The sequence below is a fragment of the Papilio xuthus genome, unplaced genomic scaffold, assembly GCF_000836235.2.
Source record: "Papilio xuthus unplaced genomic scaffold, Pxut_1.1 DF828952.1, whole genome shotgun sequence".
Classification (NCBI taxonomy): Eukaryota; Metazoa; Arthropoda; class Insecta; order Lepidoptera; family Papilionidae; genus Papilio; species Papilio xuthus.
Genome location: NW_013529697.1, coordinates 1,024,540 through 1,037,428, shown reverse-complemented (window position 1 = coordinate 1,037,428; position 12,889 = coordinate 1,024,540). Strand labels below are relative to the sequence as shown.

General features: G+C 36.8%; 2 protein-coding genes across 2 annotated transcripts; one reads left to right on the top strand and one right to left on the bottom strand.

The window, feature by feature from the left end:
• The first annotated feature begins 2,285 nt into the window (after nucleotides 1-2,285).
• Nucleotides 2,286-9,785, top strand: Ldlr (low density lipoprotein receptor). The gene is made up of 7 exons (XM_013324111.1): nucleotides 2,286-2,499; nucleotides 5,013-5,497; nucleotides 5,627-7,479; nucleotides 7,561-8,553; nucleotides 8,628-8,802; nucleotides 8,884-9,168; nucleotides 9,414-9,785. The coding sequence occupies exons 1-7, from the start codon at nucleotides 2,317-2,319 to the stop codon at nucleotides 9,634-9,636; spliced, it is 4,197 nt and encodes a 1,398-aa protein (XP_013179565.1). The 5' UTR covers nucleotides 2,286-2,316; the 3' UTR covers nucleotides 9,637-9,785.
• A 97-nt stretch (nucleotides 9,786-9,882) lies between these two features.
• On the bottom strand, nucleotides 9,883-12,489 carry LOC106124306 (transmembrane protein 50A). The gene is made up of 4 exons (XM_013320838.1): nucleotides 12,289-12,489; nucleotides 11,377-11,508; nucleotides 10,961-11,096; nucleotides 9,883-10,644 (listed from the first exon to the last, which is right to left on the bottom strand). Exons 1-4 carry the CDS (start codon nucleotides 12,382-12,384, stop codon nucleotides 10,535-10,537), a joined length of 474 nt encoding a protein of 157 aa, XP_013176292.1. The 5' UTR covers nucleotides 12,385-12,489; the 3' UTR covers nucleotides 9,883-10,534.
• Between the last annotated feature and the right edge of the window lie 400 nt (nucleotides 12,490-12,889).

Genomic DNA, 12,889 nt, shown 5'->3' with positions numbered 1-12,889 from the left:
ACAGTATTTTGCAACTTTACGGATTATAATTTCAATTCCTAAATATATACTAGATTTTATTTTAACCTATTAGATACTATTTTTAACAGAAAGCTATTGAATATGGCGGGAAAAATCATTTAGCCGTCGCATAAATCATTTCAAAATTTTTAATTTCATCTCGTCCTAGAATTTAATCATTTCATTTTGCTGAAATAATTTATTGTGAGTAAATTTTTAATCATATCTCTTACTACCCCTACTAATGTTTGTTTCGACTTAAAAAAAGTTTTCACATTTTTAAACTATATTTACAATAAACAGGTAATTTATTATTTCAGTAAAATTTCATAAGTAGTTCAGTTTTCATAAAAATAGAAGAATTAAAAGTAGATGATCGTCCTACGTACAAACTGTACGCAAACTCAAATTTACAATTAAAATAGTCATTATAAACTCATTAATGAGCAAAAGATTAGTTACAATCTCTACTGATATCTCGTTCGAGAACTCAAGAACGAAGCTTTGTTTTATTAGAAGCTCAGTTACTTTTATTTTTGCCTATCTTGCGAGTTATGTTCGAGAATAATTGATAGGGGATGGTACGGACACGTACTCATTTATCATCATTTGCTAACTATGGCTGCACTTTGGTTTTTTCGCCGTCTGCAGCCAAGCGATATATTCACTATAATAGTTTATTAACTACACTATTCTTAAATTAATACCCCTCAGGAATTAAACCTTATTTACGACGCAAGAACTTATAATTAAATTGTAAAGAAATAATATTATAATACTTGGCTGTCTTTACTTAACTTTATTAAAGCGAGGATTAAAAACTCCGAAACACAAAAGCACTTACATTTGACTTTAATAGAAACTCTGATGTCTCTTAAGAGACCTTTTATTCAAACTACAACATTAAATACTTCTTACATATTAAACAGATTTTAATTTAGGCGAAATATTTCCGATCCGCCAGTTTAAATATATTTTGCATTCGTATAATATGCATTATACTCAAATAGTTATAATGTAGACGTACTAATTTAGAATTAAAAAAATGTAAACGCATCACGGCATTATGCCAGCCGGCGTTGCGATGTAGGAATGTGCGAATTCGATTATTTTAGGCAAATGACGTCTGACGACAATGACACCCGTGGAAGTTTGCAAGTTCAATGGAGGTCAATCTTTATCAGCTTCTAAGTTGGTATAAACTTATCTGTATTAATAAAAGTTCATAAGTGAAAATTTGCAGGAAAATTAATCATGTAAAGCTTATAATATATTATTATTATATTAGTTTTGTTGTTGATAGCATTACTGATTTAGACATCGTACACTTATTAGGTTTTTATAACGATAGGTTTATATCCTGGCTGAAAGATTAAAGTTTTTCGAGGACACGTAAGTATATATTTATTTATAGTTACAATGGTGAGGATTGTAACTTTAGTTGTTGATAATTTTCATGGAAATTTTAACTTATGAACTTTTTATTGCTGCAGATGTAAATAAGACTGATCTGCTTTTAAAAAGTTACTACCATTCATCTTGATCAGAGTACATTTAAGCGACCACACAGATAATAAAATATATTCATAAAATAAATTTATAAATGTTCTTCTCGTCATATTCACGCACAAACACACAATGTTCAGCATTAATTAGGACAAACAAACACAAACGCACTAATTGTCGATAACATTCCTGGGAACTACTAACTCGAGTCATTGTTAAACTGTTACATTAATAATTACAATAAATAAACAAGTAATTAAATATTAATCGTATCATAAACTTAATAAATTATAAACAAACAATATTTTTTTTTAATTAACTTAGATTTTGTAAGAAACATTTTTGGATTATTTATTAATTTTGGTAAAATAATTAGTGATAAAATAATAAAAAAATATGTAATTATACAAAACTCTTTTATTTTCTCGTAAAAATAATTATTTTCAATTAAAATTTAATTCAAATCTTTGATTTTCTGTAATTTTATAAGTCGTTCTACAACTGATTTATATATGAATTCGTTTCTAGAAATAAAGACCATATAAAACACTTTAAAGACCCTTATAGTTACACCTAAAATACCACGAAATAAAGTCACTACCAATTTCTTTTACTATTATACGAGTGTACAAATTTTTAGGATAATTAGTGTAAACCCACTTTTATAAAAATAATGGTAACTACCAAAATGCGTTTTACTTATTCCAAAGATAGACAATCCTCATTTCTACAGCTTTGAAAAAAAAGTTTAACAAAGCTGCCATTTAGGCACGTCTCGGGGCGCATCAGTTGAGTTGGTGCGTCGTCAGCATGTGGACGTGCGCAGGAGTGTTAGCGCTGGTGGCGTGCGCTTGCGCCGTCACGCGAGATCAGTTCTACCCCTATGGCCCTACCCTGGACGCGAGCCTACCAAAAGGACAGGCAGCCTCCTCCCCTGAAATTCCTCTTAAAGTGCCGATTAGCTTTTACGGAGAGACCTACGAAACAATATTTGTAAGTTTGTTATATTTTTTTGTAAAAATGTATGTACTGTGTGAAATGAGCAGATTTTTTGCATGCTTGTATTTACCTATATAAAGACCTATCTACATTTAATCATGTATCTTATATTTTAATAGTTTATATAGATAATAAATCAAATAAGTAATCCATTTAAAATATAGCACAAATAAACTAATTTAAAAAGTCCGGTGTCGGCACCGGACACATACACGTGAGTGTTTTAGCCGTTTGTATTAATTTATAATATTGTCTTACAAAACTTTGATAGCGAAATAATTGAATAGCGCAAATATTTATCTGCTCGATAATCGAACACAATACTTTAGTTATAAAGCTGTCGACACTAAAGAAAAACCACTTGGGTTAACTAAATTCAAGTATTAACTTCAAGTCTAGCAACTATTTTCATAATTATTTATATTAATGGCAATCAAGGAGTTTCATGTTTCAATAATACGTCAAAATTGTTGACCAATCAATACACTTTATAAATTTAAATAAATACAATAATTTAGAACATGCAAATTAGGTCGGCGCATTGATTACGTTAGTTATTGTTTATTAAAAGATTATTAAATAAAATAATATTGAAACGTAATACAACGTCCTAAATATTTTGTAACTCTATTATTAATATTTCGGCCGGCATCAAGCTACAAAGACATCAACAACATCTAACGAAATGGTTAAAATAATTGCTTCTCAAAATTGATATCGTATAAAAGATATATCGATATCTCTCGTAAACTTTTTTTTGTCAACGTATAGTCAACTTATACTATACTATACTTACTCATGAGCGACAGGACGCGTCCGCGAAATAATACAAGTCCCACTCACCCTGATGAAGGGGCCCCGATGGGCTCGAAACTAGTCGGTGCCGACACCGGACGAACATAAGTGGATGTTTAGCCGTTTTTATATAAGTTTTTTATAATGTGTCACGAACGTTTGAATAATTTAATTCTTAAGTCAAATATGAAATAAGATCTATAAAGTAAAAAACTAATATCTCATTCATTGCTAGTTATTTGTATTAAAAATAGAATGTAATAACTTCATTGTAAAAAGAACCCCTATATTACAAAGTTAACAATGTAGAGTTTATATAAGAATTTCGAATAATAATATTGCAATTAAAATTATGATCTAAATCTGAATTATTCGTTTGTAAATTTTGCAACAGTGATATGCATTTATCGCTAATATGCAGAACGTTTAAATTTGCAAACGAGATAACGCTGGGTTCTCACTGCAGCGGGCGGAAGCGCACGTGGGCGTGGGGGCGGCGCGGGCGAGCGGTCACTGACTGGGGTACATCGCAACATTTAGCACACTAGTGCTAAATCTGCATAGAACATTAAAAAATTACTCAATTCTGTACCAAAGATGTACATACAAAATCTCACCAAATGGAATCCATATCCATTTGGTGAGATTTTGGACCATTGGATTGTTAATATTGCAAAGATCAATAGCAGTCTTAGAAAGTCAATGAAAGATCTTAATAAAGTTAGGGATACAGATTATATGCAATATATACTAAAGAAACACACAAACATAGACATGCAGTAGACATATTTGCCTACAACTTGAATTTACCTAGATTTTACAAATTAAAAACGTTAAATGCGTACTTAGACGCAATATAATATAATTTTAAAAATATTAAAGTCTATCAAATAATCTATTGTACTTCATTGAATTTAAAACATCGATTAAGTAACGATAAGAAAACAAGCAATTACAAAATGTTCTCAAATATCTCGTTAGACATTTTAGGAGCGCGTTATCAAAAAGTTAAGCAAGAGTCGAGACCTCTGCGTGTACCTTACGATACGGCCACGCTATCGGGAACCGGGTCATAGACATGCTGTAGGCACACACCGCCTAATCATTCAGCCACGATAACTTACGCATCGTACGCAAAGATTCAGAACACATTGAGTCGTACTTTATTGAATACCTAATTAACTGAAACCCAGAATTGTTGTAAAAACTAGTAATCTCATAATAATATTAAAGCACATTTAAAAAAAGCACTTTTGTTACGATTACATTATCATACGATTTTTAAAGCCAAATCACACATGGGCGTACTCAAAACAACCAATGTTTAGCCACAATTTAAACAATGGTTTAGTACAATATATTAAAATAATACATACAGGAAATTTATGACCATTTTTACGTATTTTTGCATACTCAAATACCGGAACTTATACACGTCATCTAGGATGTAAATATAGATATAGAGATCGCAACATTGTATTTTATCAAATACTCTCGATTGCTTTTAATAAAATACATTAATAATAACGACAACTCTCTGTAAACAACTTACAAATCAGTTATGCAAGGTATGTTTTAGTTTAATAAATATCTTTCTAGATGTATGTATTAAGACTAAGAGAAGACATTAATATAATTTAGTATTATGACAAATTATAAAGCGCCTAGGTTTCAAGGGCATCTTGTATAAATCCTTACCTTTTTGATTACAGGTTAACAACTACGGGGTCCTTTCGTTTAGAGCGGACATTCCATCGTTCCTAAATGCGGAGTTCCCTCTGCCGTATCCATCCATAGCAGCGTTCTACACAAACGTGGACACGAGCGAAGTCGGCGACATATTCTACAGGGAAACGGACGAACCCCACGTACTTATCAAAGCCGAGGAAAGTGTGCAAAGCAATTTCCACGACTACTATGACTTCAAACCTAAAAGTGTATTTATCGCAACATGGCTGGAGGTCTCCTATGCTGGCCATTCCGACCGCAAGAACAGTTTCCAGATCGCTGTGATCAGCAATGGCACTGAGAGCTTCGTGGAGCTGATCTACCCGGAGCGAGACATCCAATGGATACAGCGAGAGGCGCAGCCCAACAGTCTGCCCGACGCCAAGGCCCAGGCTGGCTTCGTCGCAGAGGACGGCAGACTGCTGACGCTCCGGGGATCCGGCAGCCATCAAATTAGAAACGTTGTTTCGTAAGTTGTTTTTATATGCGATAACAATAATTAATTACATATAACCCTTCCCTATAATTAAAAATATGACACCTTTTTTACGCATCTTTTCCTGCTTTCTATATTATACCACTAATTTACTTTTTCCAGATGGAGCAACGTCCACGAACCAGGTAAATACGTATTCCGAGTGGGAAACATTTCGTCCGATGGCAACGTAGCTGTCCCTGACCTGTACAATCAAAACGAAGATGAGATCGAAGAGGAATCGAAAACTTGCGCGCAGAGCGGCCCCAGCGTATGCCACATCCAAGCGCGCTGCGTCGACTATCCTGCGGGTATATGTTGCCAATGCGAGGAAGGATTCTACGGCAATGGAAAGTCTTGTATCAAAGACGACGTGCCACTCCGTGTCCACGGAAAAGTCAACGGAATCATCAATAATGTTAATCTAAATGATGTAGACGTACAAGCTTATGTCGTGGTAGCAGATGGCAGATCCTACACAGCTCTGTCCCAAGCACCACCAACACTCGGCACCAGCTTACTACAACTGAGTGTGATAGGAGGAGTTATCGGCTGGCTCTTTGCGAAGCCGTCTGGTGACGCCAAGAACGGCTATCAGTTGACCGGTGCTCTTTTTAATCACTCCGCTGATATTTTCTTCCCCGATACTGGTGATAGACTAACGGTGTACCAGGAATACTTGGGTCACGATGTATTCGACCAGATAACGCTAGAAGCTGATGTCAGAGGCACTATACCTGTGGTGGCACCCGGAACCAAGCTTGATATTTCAGAATACGAAGAGCAATATACGCTAGTTGAATTAGGTGTCTTACGCAGCGACTCTTCTCGCACATTTACGAACAAAGTGACTGGTGAAAAGTACGAACAGAGAGTGTCACAAACCTTCACATTCAACTCTTGTCGATACCATCCCCCATCAGAAGATGACACGACCTCCTCGACTTTGAAGGTGGCTAAAAACTATCTTGGATATGAGTCGAGAGAAAATATCGTAAGATACGGTACTAGTAATAAAATTGTAGCTTTAGGTAAGGAGGACCCTTGCATTGAAGGTAAAAATAGTTGCGGTCCTCACAGCACGTGCGTAGTGCAAGGAGACACATTCGCATGCGTGTGCCAGTCAGGTTTCTCGAGCCAATATCGGGACGATTCCACCGTCGAATGCGACGACATAGACGAATGTACGACCGGGACTCACAACTGTGATACAAATGCAGATTGCTATAATCATGAGGGAGGTTTCCAATGCAGATGTCGGGACGGGTACGAAGGAAACGGCGTCTCCTGCAGTCGTGTTCTACAATGCAGGGACAGAAATTGTGACCCAAATGCTCAATGCTTGGACACGGAAAATGAAGCGATATGCATGTGTAATCCTGGATTTACTGGAGATGGACAAAGATGTTGGCCAACGTATGAAAATAAATGTTCTCCAAACTGCTCTCCGAACGCTTACTGCAGATTTGTAACGGAAACAAACAATTACAACTGTGAGTGCAACAGTGGCTATATCGGCGATGGATACTACTGTACCCCAGACGTCCCCACCACACCCACGACGGAACGTGCAAGTGGATCTAGCTACCCTACACCTCCAACTTCGAACATCCCATATAACTATCCAAGTCAAGAATCAAGTGCTTCTACTTATGCATCCAGCACTACAAGCTATCAAACCGCACCGAGCTTGCCCCCTTACAGGCCAACTGTCCCAGATTATCCTAGTTACCCTAATGCTTTTTTTACACCCAAACCTAGCACTACACCGTCCGAAGAAGAAACACTGGATGAAAGTGAAGAGTCTGAAGTTACTGACGCGCCCACGACCAAACCGACTACGACTGTCACTGAATCGGACTATAACGAGTCCATTGTGTTACCGCACTGCGATGTCTACGAATGTACCTGCCCGGCAGGGTACATCAGCTTCAAAGACGAACGTGGTAACAGCTTATGTCGATATGACCCAGGAAGTAAGTAAAATTTATGGAAGTATTGCATAATTTTACTAGTTTATAATTTACATTTTCTACAAAAAAAATTCTTACTTTCAGTTAAATGTTTAGGCGACTCCGATTGTCCGCCGAACGCAATCTGCTCGGTTCCATCGCCGGAGGCCACGGAGACAAATTACGGCCAATGTATTTGTCCCGAAGGTTATGAAGGAGACGCTTACGAGTGTATAGAAAAGAGAGGGCCCACTTGTTCTTGTGGCATGAATGCCCACTGCATCGACACGCCTACGGGTGAACTTATCTGCGTCTGTGCCACCGGTTACCACGGCGACGGATACCTCTGTCGGCCCAATTTCAGCTGCACCAACAACTCCGACTGCGAGTACCACGCCGAATGCCGACCGGACCCAGGCAGCGGTGACTATGCTTGCCAGTGCATAGACGGGTACATCAAAGATCAAAACGACGCCTGCATCCCGGACGGCCAGCTGTGCAATGGCGCCGTGTGCGCCGAACACGCCTCCTGCCTCTATGACGAGACAATCGGCGTGAGCTACTGCCACTGCGACCCGGGGTACGAGGGAGAGGGGATAGGGCAGTGTGTCCCGCAAGGCAACACATGTGATGTTGCACACGACTGCAGCTATGACGCCGCGTGCACACTAGTCGACCAGTCGTACCAATGCGTGTGCAAAGACGGCTTCACCGGTGACGGCTACACCTGCACGCCGGAGCTCAGCTGTAGAATAAACCCGTACATGTGCGATATTCACGCCGCCTGTATAAAGTCGACCGAAGGTTACGAGTGTGCGTGCAACACGGGTTATAACGGTAACGGCACCGTTTGCGAGCTAAACCCTCGCCAGGCTGGTAACTTCCTGGTGGCCAGCGACGGAGCGTCCGTGTTTCGCGTACCGTTCCGAGTCTCGCCGAGAGTGTTCGCGACGCCGCTGCACAGCGCAGTCTATCAGATGGCCGTGGGAATCGACGTGGACTGTCTCACTGGCAGAATATATTGGGGCGATGTCGCCGGCCATGTGATTAAGACGGCAGCCTACGATGGATCGAGCTTAGAAAACTTCTTGACGGAGGGTAAGTCTGCTCTTTTATAAATTTAAAGTAATAACCTAACATCTACAAAAAAATAATATAATTAACATTTACAGACATCAAAACTCCCGAAGGTTTATCCGTCGATTGGGCGGCAAGGAATATATTCTGGACTGATTCGAAGAAGCTGTCCATTGAAGTGGCCAATCTCGACAGGAAAACGAGAAAAGTTCTTTTCTCCGTGGACGGTATCGCCAACCCCAGAGGCATCGCTGTTCATCCTCAGAGAGGGTAAGTTTTCAGAGTAAAAAATTACAAAACAAAAACAGGATTCCTAAACGAGAATAGTACAAAATATACAATGTTTTCCAGAAAAATCTTTTGGTCGGATTGGAACCGCAATGGACCTAAAATCGAATGGGCTAACATGGACGGCACGCAACGCGGCGTGTTTCTGGATCAGACAGATGTCAAGTTGCCCAACTCGCTAGCAATTGACTGGGCGCGAGACAGGCTGTGCTACGCGGACGCGGGCCTCTTCAGCATCAGGTGCGTCAGCATCGCCACCTCCGAGAGGGAGACCATCGCTGCCAACTGCTCACATCCATTCGGCCTCGCCATCAGCGGCGACAAGTTTTACTGGACAGACTGGCGAACGTAAGTACTAATCTTTTTTTCAACAAATATAATAAAAAATGGAAGACACAGATAGCAACACCCGTTTTTTTCTATGCAGTAACACTAGCGCCATTCACTGCATTGCCAACACTCAAAAACTGTCTCATGGTTGCACATGAGTTTAATCATAAATCCAAGCTATTCCGAGATCCACTCTTACATTTATAAGTCCAGCGTTGAGGCATTTTAATAAATGAATTCGTAATTGTTTCGTTTCTCTGCAGACTGGATATTGAATATATAGACACAGTGACTCAAGTGAAAGGCCGGCTACCGATAGCGGCGGCCACACGGAGGCTGTACGGAGTCGCTGTGGCTCCTGAGGACTGTCCCACACACACCAACGTATGCCAATACAGGAACGGCAACTGTGGTCCAGAACAACTCTGCTTACCCGACGGCAGGGGTGGCAGGACTTGCGTTGACGGAGACGCAAATACTAATTAAGAATTGCCAGTCATTGGAACCTACCAAAGAGTACTTTTAGTAAAATTTTCTACCAATGTAAATCTGCTTTTCAAAACGAATTGATTGAAAAAATATTATATTGTAATAATTTTAATAAGTTATTTGATTTTACTTAACTTTATTAAAAGAAATGCGTATAGTTTATTATTTTCATATATTTTATTTAATAAAAAGATTAAATAGTATTAAGATCTTTATTGTATTATAATAGATTTAATCAACAGACACCAAAGGAATAATTATTTATTTCACATACACAATGTTTGACAAACATTTCCAACTTTCATAATAAGATCCAATTTACTAGGAATCTTACTAAATATTTTTAATTTGAAGATAATGTTATTTGTATTTCTTAATGTAAATATAATACTTATATAATCTGTATTGTTTTATTTGAAATTCTTTAACTACACAATGATTTTTTAAATAACACAAAATTAGTACTTTACAAAATACTTCGCTAGCCAAAATAAAGAAAACGATTAATGTTCCTCTGACAGCAAGTATTCTTAACATATTATAATGTTGCTATAAAATAAATTTAAATTTTCTACTGTAATTTATGTAATTAATTTAAAAGAAAATTAGATCTCACACTTTTTATTAATTACAATGATGCATGTAATGTTTTATAGTGCAAAATGTTAATAATACACTTTGTTTTATTGTTAACTAATTGTATATTATTTTGTGACTTACTAAGCTTACACACTCACATACACACAACCGAGTTTACAAATGAAATCCATACAAAAATAAAGGTAATCGCAATAAACAAGTTAAATGATCTTTTAACATAAATTAAATTTTAAACATCTTATTTTTGAATCTGTAATATGTTTGTAGTCACAGATAATAAAACTTTAGAGTAATCTTATCCCCAAACATCCTCGGTGCGGCCGAACTTGAAGACGAGGGAGCCCGCAAATATAAATGCGTTTTGCATGAACAAGCTCACACCGGGCCATGTATGCTTGTTGCTCCCTGAAATGTAACAAATAAAATCATATAAAGTAATAATTATTTCGACAATATGAAAACAGACATCAATTCATCGACAATATTTGTGATTTCCATAACAATTTTATAAACAAACTATAGTAGAAACTTTTTAATATGACATTATCACTTGAAATGACATATTGCTTAAGACGGAAACATCCTGGCTGAATTAAGTAATAGTAGTATCATCTCCTTTGTATACAATCCAAAGAAGGTTATAAACGCTAACAGATGTTATGGCTGAACATTGCCAGACCTGTTGTTAGTTTTCTTTTTTATATTTGAATGTAAAACTTACCAGCATTAACATAATTAGCAAAGAGGATCCAACAGGCTGAGATAAGGGAGGCGAACCCTACAACAAATCCCATAAACAGCCAGAGACGAGCGCCACGCGGGCCCATGCACCCACCTGTGTAGGTGTCACCACGGACCTGGAAATAACATGAGCATGTTGTTAGCTCTATAAACTTTATAAAACCTTAGTCAAACATGGCGGCCTAACAAGGGTTAGGCTACTTCACATTCTTGTGTGTCTTCACAGCTATGTGTACAATTTTTCTTTCATTATTTCATGTACAAAAATCAGGAATGCAATGATGAAAAAAAAACAATATACTGCAAGACTTCAATAACCTTATATAATAGAAGCCATTTAGTTTTCCTTAACATTAATCTAAAAGTTATTTTAAATGAACTTGAATCTTTATTCACCTGAGCATTGGAGACAGAATTAACCATGACCAGTGAGAGTGTTGCCATAACACCACACACATGAGATGCATTGGGGAGATCTCCGGGATACACTGACGCTGCATCTATGATGAACCACCAGCCCGCAAAGAACTGTAATAGTAAAACAATCAAACATGCAAAATTATATATTAAATACAAGATAAAATCCCAGAGATAGCTAAATAGAAATAATATGTAATATATTAATATCACTTCTAGCATAATCTACAGCCTATATTCCCTGACACATCAGCCACCTTCCAGCCAAAGTCCTATCACTAAGCAGTTTACCCCAAAAAACATGGCATTACAGCAAGATATACAGACTGATAGACAGATATGTAGGTATTCTATAATAAAACACTTTTTGTTACAAAAATCTTAAAATTTATTAATAGTATACTGCTTAGGTTATTATTCTATATTTATTTAGAACAAAGAAGAAATATATGCAAACTTAATCTAAAACTTTGCTCCAAACAAAGGGCTGCTTAGATAAAGATAATTCAGATAAGGTGTGATGAATAGATGGTTTAATGCTTAGAGATATTTTAAGTAGATACAGGTAAAACATGTTTTTACACTTTTGTTCCCAGGACACAGGATATACTAAATTTTCATAGCAAACAAAAAAAATCTTACATGACAGTAATTATTAACGTTAGTAGAATACTGTATAACATGATATCTACGAGACATTTTTAACTTTCATCTAAACATTTTACTTACTTTTAATCATATAAAAACAGTGTTTAAACGATTCTCGGGCAGATTGCCTTTTTACGGTACCAAACACACGACACATGTCAATATTGAGTAAATGTTTTAAAACGAGAACACAAAGTGGTAATCGCACCCATTTTGCTACCAATGATTCATGGAAATACATACCAAAACACCAGCCAAAATCGAAGCTACAGTATTTCGTTTGTCACCCCCATCAAACCACACGCAGTTAGGTAAATTTACGTTCTCAAAGCAACTCATTTTGAATGCTGCTTTAATGCAAAATATTTACTATTTAAAAATACAATCAATAAAATTTAGAAAGCAGGCAGACTACAGATTGTAAAAGTAAATAAATTTGGCAACTGACAATGACAAGTAGATGACAAACGTCAAGTTGACAACTTCGTTCAACCTATTTTTTTGTTTTAATGGCAAAAGTTTCAGTGTCTTTCAGCCACACATAATGACATGTGATCGCTTTTAGAAAAAAAAACGTATTTGCAATAAAAGAAATAAAAACGTATATTTTGAACATGAATGAACTGTTAAATAGACGGGACTCATGGGTTATGTACGACTATATTCAAAAAGAAAAATCTTATAATCATCAACAGTGATCAGCGGTGTAGCTGTACTTTGTGACATTAAGATTTATTTGATAATTCGTTTAAAGGAATTCTTAGACCTAAATTTATTGTAGACCAGAAAATTGTCGTTATAATCCAATTGGATGTATTAATAGTCAACATTTTGTCCAATAGAA

Excerpts from the sequence above, each read along its gene's own strand:
- Ldlr (XM_013324111.1), top strand. The coding sequence starts at position 2,317 with ATGTGGACGTGCGCAGGAGTGTTAGCGCTGGTGGCGTGCGCTTGCGCC. Across the intron at positions 2,500-5,012 it reads AGACCTACGAAACAATATTT|GTTAACAACTACGGGGTCCT; the intron begins GTAAGTTTGTTA and ends TTTTGATTACAG. Across the intron at positions 8,803-8,883 it reads GCTGTTCATCCTCAGAGAGG|AAAAATCTTTTGGTCGGATT; the intron begins GTAAGTTTTCAG and ends AATGTTTTCCAG.
- LOC106124306 (XM_013320838.1), bottom strand. The coding sequence starts at position 12,384 with ATGAGTTGCTTTGAGAACGTAAATTTACCTAACTGCGTGTGGTTTGAT. Across the intron at positions 11,509-12,288 it reads CGATTTTGGCTGGTGTTTTG|TTCTTTGCGGGCTGGTGGTT; the intron begins GTATGTATTTCC and ends TTACTATTACAG. Across the intron at positions 11,097-11,376 it reads ATTCTGTCTCCAATGCTCAG|GTCCGTGGTGACACCTACAC; the intron begins GTGAATAAAGAT and ends TGTTATTTCCAG.